Source organism: Coregonus lavaretus (assembly GCF_964263955.1).
Source record: "Coregonus lavaretus genome assembly, chromosome: 19".
NCBI classification, from domain to species: domain Eukaryota; kingdom Metazoa; phylum Chordata; class Actinopteri; order Salmoniformes; family Salmonidae; genus Coregonus; species Coregonus lavaretus.
This window is the reverse complement of record NC_140006.1, coordinates 22,993,568-23,012,656: the sequence shown is the minus strand read 5'-3', so window position 1 is coordinate 23,012,656 and position 19,089 is coordinate 22,993,568. Positions and strand designations below refer to the sequence as shown.

Sequence of the window (19,089 nt, the reverse complement as noted above, 5' to 3'; positions counted from 1 at the left end):
TTTTTTTTGTACATCATTCAAATCCCTGTTTGTGTGTCCTTCCTACAGGGACAGGAAGTTTAATCAGATGGCCAGAGAGGCAGTGGGTCCGTGGCAGGGGGCTCCTGGTCTTGTCCACAGTGGCCCAGGCCCCACCCCTCCTCCTGGGCCCGGGGCTGAGGGGGGCGAGGCGGAGGCCATGTCCAACGCCCAGAGGAGCACACTGAAGTGGGAGAAGGAGGAGATGCTGGGGGAGCTAGCCACTGTGGCCCCCGTCCTTTACACCAACGTCAACTTCCCCAGCCTCAAGGATGAGTTCCCAGGTGTGTGTGTGTCCCAGTCACACATCTGTGCATATCCAGCAGTTATCATGACTTCATTTACAATGGAAGATGTTATCAAATGTCGTTTTTGAGCTGTAGTATGTTGTGCTGATATAAAATAAAGTATCTTCTCTCGCCACTCTACAGATTGGTCTACAAGGGTCAAACAGATTGCAAAGCTATGGAGGAAAGCAAGTTCTCAAGACAGGGCCCCATATGTGGTAAGATGCATTTAATTCTGCTTAAATTACTTATTGTCCCCAGTAGACATACATTGGAAATGTGAGAATCCTGTGAAGATATTGTAATATCTCTGTCTCCCATTTTCTTTTATGAGTCAGACTACTAGTACTGATACATTTTTGTTGCCAGTGCTATTTCAAATCCAGCCATTCACAGAGTAACCAATTTAAAGGTGCAATATGCAGAAATCGCTCTCCCATTTCCTGGTTGCTAAAATTCTAATAGGTTGCTTAATTTCAGTTTGTGACAAAACAAGAAAGTATAGTGTAGAATCATTGTACCATCTAAACCGCTGTGAAATATATTTTCCTTAACCAAAAATATTGTATTTTCAGCTGTTTGGAGCTGGTTTACGAAAGCAAAAGTAAAAGACACAAAAACAAAACTTAAGCACGGGAAGCATAGAAATAGTGCACTGCTGCTTCTTAGACTTGCTTTCGATGTGAATGGCAGATCTATACAGTGAGGGAAAAAAGTATTTGATCCCCTGCTGATTTTGTACGTTTGCCCACTGACCAAAGAAATGATCAGTCTATCATTTTAATGGTAGGTTTATTTGAACAGTGAGAGACAGAATAACAACAAAAAAATCCAGAAAAACGCATGTCAAACATTTTATAAATTGATTTGCATTTTAATGAGGGAAATAAGTATTTGATCCCTCTGCAAAACATGACTTAGTACTTGGTGGCAAAACCCTTGTTGGCAATCAGAGTTTCAGACGTTTCTTGTAGTTGGCCACCAGGTTTGCACACATCTCAGGAGGGATTTTGTCCCACTCCTCTTTGCAGATCTTCTCCAAGTCATTAAGGTTTCGAGGCTGAAGTTAGGCAACTCGAACATTCAGCTCCCTCCACAGATTTTCTATGTGATTAAGGTCTGGAGACTGGCTAGGCCACTCCAGGACCTTAATGTGCTTCTTCTTGAGCCACTCCTTTGTTGCCTTGGCCGTGTGTTTTGGGTCATTGTCATGCTGGAATACCCATCCACGACCCATTTTCAGTGTTTGAAGGTGGGGATGGTGTTCTTGGGGTCATAGGCAGCATTCCTCCTCCTCCAAACACAGCGAGTTGAGTTGATGCCAAAGAGCTCCATTTTGGTCTCATCTGACCACAACACTTTCACCCAGTTCTCCTCTGAATCATTCAGATGTTCATTGGCAAACTTCAGACGGGCATGTATATGTGCTTTCTTGAGCAGGGGGACCTTGCGGGCGCTGCAGGATTTCAGTCCTTCACGGCGTAGTGTGTTACCAATTGTTTTCTTGGTGACTATGGTCCCAGCTGCCTTGAGATCATTGACAAGATCCTCCCGTGTAGTTCTGGGCTGATTCCTCACCGTTCTCATGATCATTGCAACTCCACGAGGTGAGATCTTGCATGGAGCCCCAGGCCGAGGGAGATTGACAGTTATTTTGTGTTTCTTCCATTTGCGAATAATCGCACCAACTGTTGTCACCTTCTCACCAAGCTGCTTGGCGATGGTCTTGTAGCCCATTCCAGCCTTGTGTAGGTCTACAATCTTGTCCCTGACATCCTTGGAGAGCTCTTTGGTCTTGGCCATGGTGGAGAGTTTGGAATCTGATTGATTGATTGCTTCTGTGGACAGGTGTCTTTTATACAGGTAACAAGCTGAGATTTTTTTGTTGTAATTCTGTCTCTCACTGTTCAAATAAACCTACCATTAAAATGATAGACTCACATTTCTATGTCAACTTGGTTGGATCGCCCAGAAAGTTACATATTGCAGCTTTAACAGAAGAACCACAGTTCTCAGTGTTAGTCACTACAGAACCTGTAATTACGTTAATGAGAAGTAATTTTATCTGGCAGAGGCCATGTTTTTATCGTCTCCAAAGGCTTCCATGGCACCAACTGAAATTATTCATTCTGTGTCTCTGTGTGTGTACTTGTCTGCACGTGTCTGCGACTGATTTTGCTCTGCAGCAAAAGGCAAGGGACAACCGGGCTGCTCTGCGCATCAACAAGGTCCAGATGTCCAACGAGAGTCTGAAGAGGCAGCAGTCGCAGCAGCTTCCGCTGTCCCAGCAGCCCCCCGCCTCACTGCAACTCCCCGACGAGGTGTTTGACCCCAACATACCTCTAGACACAGACTTGCTCTTTAAGGACCCTTTGAAACCCAAAGAGTCAGAGCATGAGCAAGAGTGGAAGTTTAGACAGGTAAGATTGTATTCAGAGAAGTGAGGTAGTAGTAGTGTGTGCAGGCAGTTTAGTGTGCTAGTGTGTGTGAGATGCAACCAGGTGAGATGCAGTTTAGGAAGGCCCCCCGAAAAAATATACATTAGTCAAATAGACTACTTTTTGGTCTTTTTGTAATTTAGGCTGCTAAGCAAACATGCATTGCTTGTTAAGACACTATTTAAAAAAAAAAAACTAAACATGTTTGCCTTTTCATCCTGTTATTACGACAGCAAATGAGACAGAAAAGCAGGCAGCAAGCCAAGATCGAAGCCACCCAGAAGCTGGAGCAGGTGAAGAACGAGCAGCTGCAGCAGCAGCAACAGCAGTCAGGCAGCCAGTCGGAGGGAGACGGTAACAACAGCGGCAACCAGAGCCCTTCCTCCCAGCACGGCAGCAACGGCAGCATGTCCCCCATGCAGCACAGCACCGGAGGTAAAGAGGGCTTCCTCCGACCTCAACTCCCAGGGACGCCCACCTCAGGGCCCCCCGAAGACGTGTTCCTGCGGCCCCCTCCTCCCCCTCCCTCAGGGGGGTCCTCTCAGCCCCAGTCCCCCCAGGTGTTCTCCCCAGGCTCCTCCGGCTCCAGACCCTCCTCTCCCTGGGACCCCTACGCCAAGATGGTGGGCACCCCCAGGCCTCCGACCCTAGGTCCCGGCGCAAGTCGCAGAATGTCCATGGAGTCTGGCAAGTCTCCCACCTCTCTGATGGATCAGCAGGACAGAGGGAGGCTCACATCTCCCGCTCATGAGGCTTTTGGTTCGCCCACGTCCATGAGTAGGGAGATGGATCCCTATGCCAAGCCCCCTGACACCCCCAGGCCTGTTTCTGCGGACATGGACCCCTTCCTAAAGCCTATGGGCCCACCCAGAGTCAACCAGGGTCCCCAGGGGAGGCCCCCGATGGGCTCTCCAATAAGGGGAGACCCTTACTCCAGACCTATGATCCGCCAAGAGGCCTACCAACGGATGGCTCAGAACAGGATGATCCTGTCAGACCCTTACTCCAGACCTCTACTAGCTCCCATCCCGGGAAGCAACGAGCAGGGCTCAGTCCCTCAGTCTCTATTCAAGACCCCCATGCCTCCGCCCCAGGCCCAGGACCCCTTCAACAGACCGATGGGACACCTGTCAGACAGATTCTCTCAGCAGGGAGACCCCTACTCTCAGGCCTCTCCTACTCCACGACCCCACGACAGCTTCACTAGTCCACCCAGGATGGCCCAGCACCATTCCCAGGGCCACGCCTTCCCCCAGCCCGGCCCAATGGCACAGTTACCCAACCGAAACCCTTACGTCCATGCTCCCTCTACCCCAAGGCCTGACCATTTCACGTATGACCCCTTCGCCCAGCCCACTGGAAACCCAAGACCCTCCTCAGACCCCTATGTTCAGGTGTCAGGTACCACTCGACCCATGAATGACCCCAGTGGCCAACTTCCTGGAAACAGACCGTTCTTTGAGTCCAGCTACGCTCGACCTCCAGGCACTCCTCGCCCACACGACAACTACGGCCAGTCCTCGGACCCTTACTCCCAGCAGCCCAACACTCCTCGCCCTGGCCCTGGCATGAACCAGTTCCACCACCCTCACCCACACCCCCAAGCAGCTGGTCAGAGGTTGTCCCCCGGGCACTCCATGGACCCCTACGCCCAGCAACCTGGTACCCCTCGGCCCCCCATGGGAGATAGGTTCTCCAAGTCCCCAGGCAGCCAGAGGCTGGCCCCCATGGATCCCTACGCTAGCCAACCTGGAACCCCCAGGCCTATGAGTGGTGACATGTTCAACCAGACCCTCAGGCCCATGCTAAGTAACCCGTACGCCCAGGCTCCAGGAACCCCCCGGCCAGGGATTGGGCCTGACGGGCTGGGCAGGCTGCAGGGGCAGAGGCCTGGTCCCATGGGAAACCAGCAGGACCCTTTCTCCCCTCAAAGCGTTAGGCCCCAAGACGCTCCCTTCCCGCACCCTGGGTCACAGACACCAAAGCATCACGGTGGGATGGCCGATGATGGATTCTCTCCGTCGCCGTCCAGACGGCCCAACCAGACGCCTGTCCATGATCCTTATGAGCAGGCACCCGTCACCCCCTGTCCACAGCCAGCAGAAAGACTGGCGATGAAGGAGCAGCAAGGCCAGGACCTTGGAGGACAGTTGCAAAGACCTTCCCAGATGCCTGGAACCTCCTCTGAGGTTCAGAGTGTCTCCCTGGCCGACAGTGAGGATAGACTCAGACAGGTAGGAGGACTGATACTTTTTTTAACTGCTCTTCTCTTTATTTAAAGCATTATCTTTCAGAGATTAATTTCAACTGCTTCAGTATGCACTTAAATAAAATGTTTTATCCCTTGGCAAGCTTGAAGCCATGGTGATTAATAGCTTATACCACTTTTCATTTTTCAATCAAATATTCAGGCATGAATCATCTAGTTGGAGGTCTGACTACTCGTGTTGTTTTATTTAGCGTCAACGCATCCGAGAGCTGATCCTGAAGCAGCAGCAGCAGAGGAGTGCCATCCGCCAGGAGAATGCTGGGAACATGGCCCCTGGCACCCCTCAACCCTGGCCCCATGAGGGCCACGGACAGCAGGGCGAGATATTCAGTCGGCCCCCTCCACCCTACCCTGGGCCAGGACCCATGAGGTTCCCTGGACCCTTCCCAGGGGACCAGCGAGCCCCTTTCCCTAACGAGGGCCAGTTTCCCAGAGGACAACATCCTGGGGATCCTAATATCAGACATCAGGGGCCAAGGTTTGTAACTTTCCTTACAGACTAAACAAGGCAACAGTAAACATGTCGTCCCCCACGAATGATGCAGCGACCCCCCCCCCCCCTTGACCAATTGTGATAACACGTGTGATTAACACTTAAGTGAATTACTATAGCTCCCGCCTTGGGCCAATCTGTGTAATTGAGATATTGCGTGTGACTAACAACCATACAAACAATGTACGGACGGAGAGCGATCCACAGTCCCCTCCCTGATTTCATCGTGGGGGACAATAAATAAGACACTCTTTTATATGACTCATGAATTTCGTAATCTAAGAAAAAACTGAATGAGTCACTCTCGGTGGGTCTGACTTAGAATATGTGGACAACTACAAATACCTAGGTGTCTGGTTAGACTGTAAACTCTCCTTCCAGACTCACATTAAGCCTCTCCAATCCAAAGTTAAATCTAGAATCGGCTTCCTATTTCGCAACAATGCCTCCTTCACTCATGCTGCTAAACATTCCCTCGTAAAACTGACTATCCTACCGATCCTTGACTTAATAATATGCCATTTAGTAGACGCTTTTATCCAAAGTGACTTAGTCATGTGTGCATACATTTTTTACGTATGGGTGGTCCCGGGGATCGAACCCACTACCCTGGCGTTACAAGCGCCATGCTCTACCAATTGAGCTACAGAGGACCACTGAGCTACAGAGGACTTCGGCGATGTCATTTACAAAATAGCTTCCAACACTCTACTCAGCAAATTGGATGTAGCATATCACAGTGCCATCCGTTTTGTCACCAAAGCCCCATATACTACCCACCACTGTGACCTGTACGCTCTCGTTGGCTGGCCCTCAATACATTTTCGTCGCCAAACCCACTGGCTCCAGGTCATCTATAAATCACTTCTAGGCAAATCCCTGCCTTATCTTAGCTCATTGGTCACCATAGCAACACCCACCAGTAGTATGCGTTCCAGCAGGTATATCTCACTGGTCATCCCCAAAGCCAACACCTCCTTTGGCCGCCATTCCTTCCAGTTCTCTGCTGCAAATGACTGGAACGAACTGCAAAAATGTCTGAAGCTGGAGACACTTATCTCCCTCACTAACTTTAAGCATCAGTTGTCAGAGCACCTTACCGATCACTGCACCTGTACACAGCCCATCTGTAATTAGTCCCCCCAACTACCTCATCCAAATATTGTTATTTACATTGTTATTTATTTTGCTCATTTGCACCCCAGTATCTCTATTTCCACATCATCTTCTGCACTCCAGTGTTACTACTAAATTGTAATTATTTTGCATTATGGCCTGTTTATTGCCTTACCTCCATAACTTACTACATTTGCACACACTGTATATAGATTTTCTATTGTGTTATTGACTGTACGTTTTGTTTATTCCATATGTAGCTCTGTGTTGTTGTTGTTTTTATCGCACTGATTTGCTTTATCTTGGCCAGGTCGCAGTTGTAAATGAGAACTTGTTCTCAACTGGCTTACCTGGTTAAATAAAAGTGAAATAAAGAAAAAATTAATAGAAATGTGGAGAATGTCTGAGGAAACTCAGCACTGGAATATGTATTGAGATATGTTTTTTTTCTATCTCTCAGGTTTGCATTTCCACCTGGTGGGCCGGGACCTCATGGAGGACAGGAGTTCTTCCTCAGAGGCCCCCACCCCATGCAGGACATCCACCTTGGGATGAGACGCTCTATGTCTGTGGACATGGCCAAGTCCATGGGGGGCAACCCCAACCCTATGGGGCTGCCACAGCATTTCCCTCCTCGCGGCTTGCCAATGCAGCAGCACAACATCATGGGTCAGCCTTTCATCGAGCTGAGACACAGAGCCCCTGACAGCAGGCTTCGCCTCCCCTTCGGGCCCAACGCCATGGATCAATGTCCCAAAATTGATCCCAACCTCCAGCCCCAAAGGCCTCCTGGTTTCATGGGAGGGCCTGAGTTCAGGTTCCCTCCAGGTATGAACCAAGATGGCCCCAGGATGATGATGGATTCCATGGGGAACCAGCAGGTTGGCCAGAGCCAGCTGTCCTCCAGCATGGAGAACCTCCACCAGCAGCAGCAGGCCCAGATGCAAGGGGGCACCATGCCCAGGCAAGCACAGCTGATGAGATCCATGAGCCAGCCAGCTTCAAATGAGACCCAGAGTATGTCAGCTCCTTCCATGATGATGCCAGGGACATCAGATGGACATACTGATGGTCAGGGAGTCTCCATGGCTAACAACAACGATGGAGTGGAGGAGAAACTGGACACCGTCGAATCGGCTGTCAAAGACCTGGAAGATGTGGAGGTGAAGGACCTGGTCGATGCCGATCTGGACAACCTAAACCTGGATCCGGAAGAAGAAGACGGCAAAGACCTGGACCTGGAGACCAACGATTTGCACCTGGACGACTTCCTGACGTCGGGGAAGTTCGACATCATCGCATACACGGACCCTGACCTGAACGACATCAAGAAGGACATGTTCAACGAGGAGCTGGAGCTTAGTGACCCCATGGAAGACCACAGTGATGCCTCAGACTTCCAGAAGGCTTTGACTGAGAAGAGGAACTTCAGCTCTAGCTATGGTGGTGCTGCATCTTCCTTCTCCAATTTAACATCTGGAATGGGGAAGTCAGAGGGAACGGCCGAGAAGTATTCCTCGTCAGTTGAGGTCAAACAGGAAGTGAGCTGTAGACAAAGCACCGCCTCCTCCCTGCCCTCTGAGCAGAAGATCAAAATGGTGGACGAAGACAACCTGTCCCAGACGTCCAATGAGAGGACGGACCAGCAAGCAGACGGAAACACTAACAACCAATCAGGAGTGCTCTCTGACTCCACCCCAGTCCTCTCTAGCTTACTAATCAAGCAGCAGCCAGAGGACTCCTCCTCTGACAATCAAGGCAGTGGTAACTCTATGGCACAGCCAAACCAAGATGCTCAGAACAACTCTGGACTTACTATGGGATCCCAAACCATGGATCCCACTAAAAGGGGAGAAGAAGAAGGAGAAACATCGATGTCAACCTTTGAGATGGACCAGAGTGGGTTGACCCCGGCTCAGCAGGCCCTGTTGGCCCAGACGTTGGGCCAGGCGGGGCCAGGGGGGCACAGACCGCTGCTGCTGGAGGAGCAGCCCCTCCTCCTGCAGGACCTGCTGGACCAGGAGAGGCAGGAGCAGCAGCAGCAGAGGCAGATGCAGGCCATGATCCGACAACGCTCCTCCAGTGACTCCTTCTTCCCCAACATCGGTAACTGGATGTTTTTCATTCAGGCTAAATGCTTTTATTCCAGTTCAAACAAGTTATTTACCTTCACATTTTGTATGATTAATAAATAGTATAAATATAAGTGATATGCATAGAGGAATTTTTGTCTATAAAATAATAATTGAGGACTTTTGTCTTTTGTAATGGGCAAGTTGCTGACCACATCTTTTTTTTGTCTGCAGATTTTGACGCAATCACTGACCCTATTATGAAAGCAAAGATGGTCGCTCTGAAAGGCATCAACAAAGTCATGGTTCAAAACAACATGGGAATGACACCGATGGTCATGAACAGGTTTCCACCTGTCGCTGCAGCAGCATGTCCTGAAAGCACCTCTGCTCCTCCACAGGCTGTTGGACAGGTAACTGAAACGCTTTTCACCAAATCAGTTCTCTCAAGTCATCTTTCATACACAACCATACTAGGAAATACGAATTATAACAATTTATTGTTTGTCCCTTTCAAAACCAGGATGGCAAGCTGACACCTGTGGTGGCAAGGCCCAACCCTCCCAATTTTGGTTCAGGTTTTGTTAGTAAGTTCAATTTCAAATAGTCAGTAAATTGATATTTTGATTCAATTCAATAATAATGGTATAAAATAACATTCTGTCTACCCCTAAGATATTTTTTGGGCTTTCAGACTTAGCCCAAAGGGTGTTTTTAAGAAATGCTGTTTGATATATAAGTCCTATGAAAACTCCTGTCTCTTATCTCCCACTCAGACAATGCTCAGAAGGCTCAGTACGAGGAGTGGCTTCAGGAGACCCAGCAGCTGCTCCAGATGCAGCAGAAGTTTCTGGAGGAAAAGATCGGAGCCCACAGGAAGTCCAAGAAGGCCCTGTGTGCCAAGCAGCGCACGGCCAAGAAGGCTGGGAGGGAGTTCGCTGAGGAGGACGCAGAGCAGCTGAAACATGTGACAGAGCAGCAGAGTGTAGTCCAGAAACAGCTGGACCAGGTAAATACTGCTGAGGGCACTCTTTCTTTCTTTCACATCAGCACTTCCTCTCACCCCTGCACTATGCTCTCAGTTCAACGCTCAAACTGCCTTTGCTTGGGGAGCTATGTTTTGAGACCCTGACAAAAATGTCGATTATTTCTTCAGTTATTCAGACAACATTTCAATGCTCCTTATAATGATCATGAATATGCATTAAATGATGTCAATGAAAATGTTTAATTGTTATTGTCTGTCTTGGCATTTGAGACATGCATTTTCATGAGTTTGCCTATGTGCTCATGAATTGTGTTTGGTTCTTGTCTTTTCAGATCCGGAAGCAGCAGAAAGAGCACGCTGAGCTCATCGAGGAGTATCAAGTGAAGCAGCATGGTGGTAGTGGAGTGCCTTCCACTGTGATGCCAGCGGCTGTGCCAGGAATGCCACCAATGCAGGGTGTCCCTGGCCCTGGTGGCCAGGTACCAAGCGGGCCTCCGATGAACCAACAGCCACCTATGAACCCAATGATGCATCAGGTGCCACTCCATCCAGGCCAGCCAAACGCCCCTCCACAACGCATGCCGATAACCAACCAACCAGGATGGCATCCTGGAGCTCCCATACCCATGGGCGGCCCCAATATACCCCCTCTCATGCCCCCTCAGGTTCCCATGGGAAACCCAGCTCAGCAGCCCCCCCAGATGCCCCAGCAGATGCCTACCCAAATGCCCCAGCAGATGCCCATGGAAAACCAACCACAGCCTCAGGCTCAACCTGGTGGGGTCAAACCCCCACAGGGTTCTGGTCTGAAGTTTGACGACAACAACCCGTTCAGCGAGGGCTTCCAGGAGAGAGAGCGAAGGGAGAGGCTGAGAGAGCAGCAGGAGAGGCAGAGGGTCCAGCTGATGCAGGAGGTAGAGCACCAACGGGTCCTGAAACAACGCATGGAGATGGAACAGGAAGGCTTGCTGGGGCCCGATGGGGGGAACATGGTGCCCATCTCTCAGATGCTGTTCTTCAATGCCGAGCTGCCCCAGGACTTCATGCAGCCACAGAGGCTGTTCCCCCAGCAGCAGCCCATGCAGCCAGGGATGGGCTCTCCTCCCGGGGCCTACATGCAAGGCGGTGACCGGAGGGCCATGATGGGTAACGGGATGCTTCCTCAGGACATGGGGCCTGGTGGTTTTGGGCCTGACACCATGGGTCTACAGGGAGGTAACTTCTCCCAGGGTCAACCCAGACCCAGGAGGTTCAGTGGGCCAGGCATGATGCCTCAGATGCCCGGGGAAGGCCCTCCGTTTGGCGGAGACTCCTCCACCACACCGCTGCCTTCCAACTTCCCCGGCTCGGGTCAGTCTCTGATCCAGCTCTACTCCAACATCATCCCGGACGAGAAGGGGAAGAAGAAGAGGAACAGAAAGAAGAAGACAGACAACGACGACGCAGATTCGATCAAAACCCCGTCCACGCCGCACTCTGACCTCACAGCCCCTCTGACGCCCTGCCGGTCGGACACATCCTCCACACCCACCAGGAACAACGCCCACCTCTTCGGGGACCAGGACCTCTCCAGGTCCCCCTTACTGGGCTCCTCCACCTCTACCCACAGCCACTCTGAGCTGGAGAGGCAGCTCTCTGGAGGAGGCTTGGGGCTGGGTGGTGTTGGGCAGCCTGGAGGGATGAGCAGCCTCCCATCAGACATCGCCCTAGCCAGGGCCCAGGCTCTGGAGCAGGAGCGCATCCTCAGCAACATCAAGCTGGAGCAGACTGAGAGCACCGAGTGCGCCTCATCCGACATGTGCTCAGGGATGGGCATGGTGAAGGAGGAGGGTAGACCTGCACCACAGAGCCCCTCGCACGGCGGGGGAGCCAAGGGGGAGTCTGGGGGTAATAACGAGCTCCTCAAACACCTGTTGAAGAACAAGCAGACACCTCTTAATGGACCAGGGCTTCCCCCCCAACGGTCAGACGAGAGCCTGAGGTCTGAAGAGGAGGAGGCGGCTGCAGACTGCAAGGCCCTGCTGCTGAGGCAGAGCTCCATGGACAGCAATGGGGTGAGTCTCACTGTCTGGCAGATGAGGCACGGCAGTGGAGGCTGGTGGAGGCTCATTGCAACAGCTGGGATGGATTGAGTGGAACAGTTCCATTCATTACAGTGAGCCTGTCCTCTGATTTCTCCCTCGACCAGCCTCCATTGAGTCAGTGACCGCTAGCTTGCTATGTAGGTAGATGATCTGCCAGTGTGAGTCACAGCTAAGCCAAGCTCTGAGTCCTACTCAGTGACTCAGTCAGATGGGTCGTGTCTCCTGCTGCTTGTGACAAACTGCTGTGAGTCATAGTAGGAGGCAGTATTTTAGGCTGAGTCATGATTCATGAAATGTTTTTTGAAAACACTCGGACATACCCAAAAGGCTTAAGAGTTAACATTTGTAAAATTATTTTTTAACGGTTATCATCCTTGATGTCATGTTTATTTATTTTTATAGATAATGCTGTATTTTTGTGATTGGCCATAAGAGAGACACTGCTCTCTTACCAGTTTCTCTGTTAAAATTGAGAATAAAGTAATCTTCATCTACCTTCTCCCAGGCGTATTCAGACGGACAGCTGTCTGGCCTGCCAGAGTTTCCAGGACCGCTGCTAGCAGGACAGGAGAAGAAGAAAGGCAGAAACAAGAGGACCCCCAAGGGAGGGGAGAGGCCTGCCTCTCGCTACAAGAAGAGGAAGAAAGAGGGGGAGGAGAAGCAACTGGTGCATTCTAGCACAGATGCACTAATGACCCAGCTAAAACAGGTAGGGGATAGACCTAAACATCACATAACACTAGGGACTATGTAGTCCACTACAGAAAATAAGCCAATGATAAAATAATAAAAGGAGTGCTGTTGATTCTCTAAACACACTTCAGAGATTATTTATTTATTTTTATTTCACCTTTATTTAACCAGGTAAGCCAGTTGAGAACAAGTTCTCATTTACAACTACGACCTGGCCAAGATAAAGCAAAGCAGTGCGATTAAAAACAACAACAACACAGAGTTACATATGGAATAAACAAAACGTACAGTCAAAAACACAATAGAAAATCTATATACAGTGTGTGCAAATGTAGTAAGTTATGGAGGTAAGGCAATAAATAGGCCATAGTGCAAAAGAATTACAATGTAGTATTAACACTGGAGTGATAGATGTGCAGAAGATGATGTGCAAATAGAGATACTGAGGTGCAAAATAAATAACAATATGGGGATGAGGTAGTTGGGTGGGCTAATTACAGATGGGCTGTGTACAGGTGCAGTGATCGGTAAACTGCTCTGACAACTGATGCTTAAAGTTAGAGGGAGATAAGTGTCTCCAGCTTCAGAGATTTTTGCAGTTCGTTCCAGTTATTGGTAGCAGAGAACTGGAAGGAATGGCGGCCAAAGGAGGTGTTGGCTTTGGGGATGACCAGTGAGATATACCTTGTTTTAGGGAGCGTTTGACAGTGATGAGGGGTGGTCGTTTGACCGCGGACCCATTACGGACGCAGGCAATGAGGCCGTGATCGCTGAGATCCTGGTTGAAGACAGCGGAGGTGTTTTTAGAGGGTAAATTAGTCAGGATGATATCTATGAGGGTGCCCATGTTTACGGATTTAGGGTTGTACCTGGTAGGTTCCTTGATAATTTGTGTGAGATTGAGGGCATCTAGTTTAGATTGTAGGACGGCCGGGGTGTTAAGCATATCTCTGTTTAGGTCACCAAGCAGTACGAACTCTGAGGATAGATGGGGGGCAATCAATTCACATATGGTGTCCAGGGCACAGCAGGAGGCTGAGGGGGGTCTGTAGCAAGCGGCAACAGTGAGAGACTTATTTCAGATTTTTAGAAGTAGAAGCTCAAACTGTTTGGGCACAGACCTGGATAGTATGATAGAGCTCTGCAGGCTATCTCTACAGTAGATTGCAACTCCAGAGGAACAGATGAGGAATAGAATATGGATATGGCTAAAGGCTTTAAGAACTGGTCTTCTAGTGCGTTGGGTACAGTGAATAAAAGGGGCAGATTTCCAGGCGTTATAGAATAGATTCAGGGCATTATGTACAGACAAGGATATGAATACAGTGGAGGAAAACCTAAGTGTTGGGAAACGATGAAAGAAATAGCATCACTGGAGCCGGTCTCTGCGTGTATGGGGGGTGGGACAAAGGAGCTCTCTGAGGCTGGTTGAGCGGGACTAGGGGCTCTACAGTGAAATTGTATAATAAGAACTAACCGGAACAGCAATAGGCTAGGCATATTGACATGGGAGAGAGGCATAAAGCAATCACAGGTGTTATTCGAGAGAGCGAAGACAACAGCTGGTAATGGCGACGAAAGTTTGGCCTGAGGCTAAACAGATAAACAGGATGGGGTACCGTATAAAGGAACAGTCCAGCAGGTATCAGCTGTGTAGCTGAGTGATCATAAGGTCCAGTGAACAGCAATAGGTGAGTCCGGGAGCAGTTCAGTGGCTGCTACGGCACAGGCGAGCAGGTGGCACGGCTGTTGATTGCGTGTGCTAGCGGGCCGGGGCTAGCAGATGGATCTTCGTGGTCGTCGCAACGGGAAGCCTGTTGAAACCACATCAGACGATTACGTCGGCAGACCAGTCGTGATGGATCGGTGGGGCTCCGTGTCGACACTAGGAGGTCCCGTCCGGTTGACAGAGAGGTAGATAGCCGGGAGATGGGCCTGGCTCGAGGCTAGCTCAAGGCTAACTGGTGCTTGCTTTGGGACAGTGGTGATTAGACAACAACAACAGCCATTCGGTTGCAGCTTGCTAGTTGCGATGATCCTGTGTTAAGGTCCAGTGATTACGGCAGAAAATCTGATATGCTCTGGGTCGATAGCGCGCTGTGCAGACTGCCCGATACTTGTCCAGGCTAGAGCTGGCTGGTAGGTAGTGCAGGCCACGGACAATGGTGAAGACCGCTAACGGTGTCTAATAGCAAGTAGCTAGTTAGCTGGCTAGTTTCAGCCGGAGGTTCTAGATAAAAAGGTATAAAGAAATAATAGAATCCGTTCCACATTGGGTGAGGTGGGTTGCAGGAAAGTATATTTAGTGAAAGGATGGAAAGTGAGATTGAGAAATGTATACAAAAGAGACAAAAAAACAACAACAAAAAACAGGCTATTTACACAAGGACACTACAGAATACTTGACCGCACTGCTACGCCATCTTGGTAAGATTAGACGACTCCTTACACCAGTAGGCCACATTCAGCATGCAGAAAGGCTACATGTACTCACATTTATCTCGCATTCAGGGGAGGTGAATTCTCCCTTCAGAGATGTTTCCTTCTGCAACTCCATCTTTTGCAGTTCTGATGCGTTGACCACATAGCTAGCTAATTACAGATAGGATAGGACGGTGTGTGTGTGTGTATGCTGGTGTGTGTGTGTGTGCTGAAAGCATTACATGTATCATAGCAACATACACTACATGACCAAAAGTATGTGGACACATGGTCGTTGAACATCTCATTCCAAAATCATGGCCATTAATATGGAGTTGGTCCCCCCTTTGCTGCTATAACAGCCTCCACTCTTCTGGGAAGGCTTTCCACTAGATGTTGGAACATTGCTGCGGGGACTTGCTTCCATTCAGCCACGAGCATTAGTGAGGTCGGGCACTGATGTTGCGCGATTACGCCTGGCTCGCAGTCGGCGTTCCAATTCATCCCAAAGGTGTTCGATGGGGTTGAGGTCAGGGCTCTGTGCAGGCCAGTCAAGTTCTTCCACACCGATCTCGACAAACCATTTCTGTATGGACCTCGCTTTGTGTAATGGGGCATTGTCATGCTGAAACAGGAAAGGGCCTTCCCCAAACTGTTACCACTAAGTTGGAAGCACAGAATCATCTAGAATGTAATTGTATGTTGTAGCGTTAAGATTTCCCTTCACTGGACGGGACCTGGCCCGAACCATGAAAAACAGCCCCAGACCATTATTCCTCCTCCACCGAACTTTACAGCTGGCACTATGCATTGGGGCAGGTAGCGTTCTCCTGGCATCCGCCAAACCCAGATTCATCCGTCGGACTGCCAGATGGTGAAGCGTGATTCATCACTCCAGAGAACGCGTTTCCACTTCTCCAAAGTCCAATGGCGGCGAGCTTTACCCCACTCCAGCCGACGCTTGGCGTTGCGCATAGTGATCTTAGGCTTGTGTGCGGCTGCTCGGCCATAAAAACCAATTTCATGAAGCTCCCGACGAACAGTTATTGTGCTGACGTTGCTTCCAGAGGCAGTTTGGAACTCTGTAGTGAGTGTTGCAACCAAGGACAGATGATTTCTACGCGCTACGCGTTTAGCACTTGGAAGTCCTGTTCTGTGAGCTTGTGTGGCCTACCACTTCACTGCTGAGCTGTTGTTGCTCCTGGACGTTTCCATTTCACAATAACAGTACTTACAGTTGACCGGGGAAGCTCTTGCAGGGCGAATATTGGACAAACTGACTTGTTGGAAAGGTGGCATCCTAGGACGGTGCCAATTCTGTTCATTTGAAGGGGTGTCCACATACTTTTGTCTATATATAAAATAAAATGTTATTTGTCACATGCGCCGAATACAACAGGTGTAGACCTTACTGTGAACTGCTTACTTACAAGCCCTTAACCAACAATGCAGTTTTAAGAATATATATAGTGTAACTGCCGTGATTATGGACTAGCAAATTATGCTGCTAGGTGTATGACAGTTATACACCCAGGCATTACTAGTGGTTATTATCTAGAAGAATGCAATGCATATTATAACTCCCCCCACCCTCCATGGTGCTGTTCATTGATTAAATCTGATCACATAATCACTTCATAAATGGCTCTAGTTTAAATTCAATAGAAACTACACAGTTTGATTGCATACTGCTATCTAGAGTTTGGCATAGAGCCATGTATGATATGTAAAAAATGATGTTCATTTAAACAAATTATGTCGTTGCATACTGGGTGCTGCTACATCATACTGTGTGCATCTCATTGATAAATGAGACATAAATAATATTGTTTTTCTCACCAAAGGTTATTATAAAACAGTCAACCAGCTCTTTAGAGTTACAATTTACTCGCTGCTTTGTCAAAGTTAAATTACTGACATTTTGATAAGTAATTGCTGTCGCAGTTTTATTCCCATGTGGGAAGAATAATTGTAGAAAATGAATTTAATGGGAAATCTAGGCTTTCAAAACACGCTTCAATTAGAAATACCCGGTAATCGCTGTAAACCATAAACAAGGACAAATGACCCACAGACTTCCACTAAACACATAGCCACCACAGCAGAGTAAAAAATGTTAATAATACCCCAGGCATGTTAATTGGCGTGGTGCTATTTGTGTTCATATATCTGAGGTAATTATGGAATTTTGCAGGCAGTTTTACACCACCGGAGAACATACAGTGCCTTCATACTCCTCGACTTCCACATTTTGTTGTTACAGCCTAAAATTAAAATGGATTCAATAAATTTTTTGTAAGAGCTTTGCACACCTGGATTGTACAATATTTGCACATTATTCTTATTAAAATTCTTCAAGCTCTGCCCCGTTGGTTGTTGATCATTGCTAGAATGCGATTTTCAAGTCTTGCCATAGATTTTCAAGCCGATTTAAGTCGAAACTGTAACTAGGCCACTCAGGAACATTCAAAGTTGTCTTGGTATATTTGGCTTTGTGTTTTAGGTTATTGTCCTGCTCAAAGGTTAAGTTGTCACCCAGTGTATGTTGGAAAGCAGACTGAACCAGGTTTTCCTCTAGGATTCTGCCTGAGTTTAGCTTTAATTAATGTATTTTAATCCTAAAAAACTCCCTAGTCCTTGCCGATGACAAGCATACCCATAACATGATGCTTGAAAGTATGAAGAGTGGTACTCTGTGAGGTGTTGCGTTGGATTTGCCCCAAACATAACGCTTTGTATTCAGGACATAAAGTTAATTTATTTGTCACATTTTTGGCAGATTTAGTTTAGTGCCTTATTGCAAACAGGATGCATGTTTTGGAATATGTTTTAATCTGTACAGGCTTCCTTTTCACTCTGTCATTTAGGTTAGTATTGTGGTGTAACTATAATGTTGATCCATCCTCAGTTTTCTCCTAACACCGACATTAAATTCTATGTTTTTTAAAGTCACCATTGGCCTCATGGTGAAATCCCTGAGCGGTTCCTTCCTCTCCAGCAACAGAGTTAGGAAGGACACCTGTATCTTTGTAGTGACTGGGTGTATTTATACACCATCCAAAGTGTAATTAATGCTCAAAGGGAATTTTTATATTCAATTGCTCAAATAAAGGTTTAAGGAAATACAGAACAAAACAGCTCACTCAATCAAGCCTGGTGGTCTTGTAGGTATAAAAGCAAAGCTTGCTTTCAAATAATAAAAGAAAGTGCTTGAAAGTGTAGTGGAATGGGATAATGTCTTAGTGTGAAGAATTAAATACTTTACCTTGTATGCAGTACAAATCACATAATGGTGGAAGCACCTCCTCTAAGAGTATGACTTAGGCTGTTTGAGAAGGTTTGAATCCCAAGCAACCTGCCTACGCATTGTTTGAAGTACGGTACAATATACCAAACTTAGCTAATGTAGTAGGTCAAAGCTGTGTGCTGAAAAATCTTGGTGAAGTAGGCATTGTGGTGCTCGTGAATTTCCTTTCTTTTTTGGCTTCAGACCAATGCCTACTTCTCACTTTAAACGCTTCAGACCAATGCCGACTTACACCTGAAGGTGATTTTATGTTAAAGGTGCATTATACAACATTTCCACATTCAAAGCATGATTATTTTTTTTGCAACCAAAAATTAATGTAATTGGTAGTGCTATTGTAACCTGTAATGCGGCCTCTGACAAAAGATCTGGACCTTAATGGCACAGGTGGTGTGCTTGGATAACTGCAAGTGTTGCTAGTTTAAACCCTGGTCTGCTGCACTCTAAAATCAGTTTTGAACTACATAGATTGCGACAGTCTTACATTGCTTTGAATGGGAAGTCATATTTTACAAAGTTTTTTAACTCAAAGCAAATCTGTTTAGTAACTGATTGACTTTTGAAGGTCTTAGCTCAGCCTCTGAATTTCATATAGTCTTTTACGGCTTGTTTCTAGCCTTAAGGGTTGCGGTGTTATGCATTGCTATACATTGGTTGTCAGGGTTTGGGTGGAGGTTGCCTACCGCTGCAAAGTACACATGGGCTAGCTGTCAAGTAGCCAGCTCGGAGCTGTCAAGTACAATCAAGTAACTTGGCCAGAGATCTTTGGGATTAAATGTCAAGAGTAAAGTTGACGATGACAGGGAAGAGAATGTACTGAATTTGCATCAAGCTAAGACCTAGCGTGGCAGTTTGCTAAAGTTAGCTTATTTTGTGGAAGAATGTGGCATATTTTCAACATTG

The 19,089-nt window shown here is 48.0% G+C and overlaps 1 protein-coding gene across 1 annotated transcript in view; it reads left to right on the top strand.

Annotated features, from left to right (window-relative positions):
* The window catches only part of LOC311147247 (histone-lysine N-methyltransferase 2C-like), a 133,561-nt gene that overhangs the window by 90,805 nt on the left and 23,667 nt on the right, over positions 1–19,089 (top strand). The window contains exons 33-43 of the mRNA XM_084183917.1: positions 49–302; positions 450–523; positions 2,492–2,725; positions 2,977–4,977; positions 5,204–5,490; positions 7,082–8,727; positions 8,928–9,106; positions 9,217–9,280; positions 9,470–9,702; positions 10,014–11,735; positions 12,271–12,474. Of these exons, the coding sequence (XP_084040043.1) occupies positions 49–302; positions 450–523; positions 2,492–2,725; positions 2,977–4,977; positions 5,204–5,490; positions 7,082–8,727; positions 8,928–9,106; positions 9,217–9,280; positions 9,470–9,702; positions 10,014–11,735; positions 12,271–12,474 (6,898 nt within the window). The remainder of the gene's footprint in view (positions 1–48; positions 303–449; positions 524–2,491; positions 2,726–2,976; positions 4,978–5,203; positions 5,491–7,081; positions 8,728–8,927; positions 9,107–9,216; positions 9,281–9,469; positions 9,703–10,013; positions 11,736–12,270; positions 12,475–19,089) is intronic.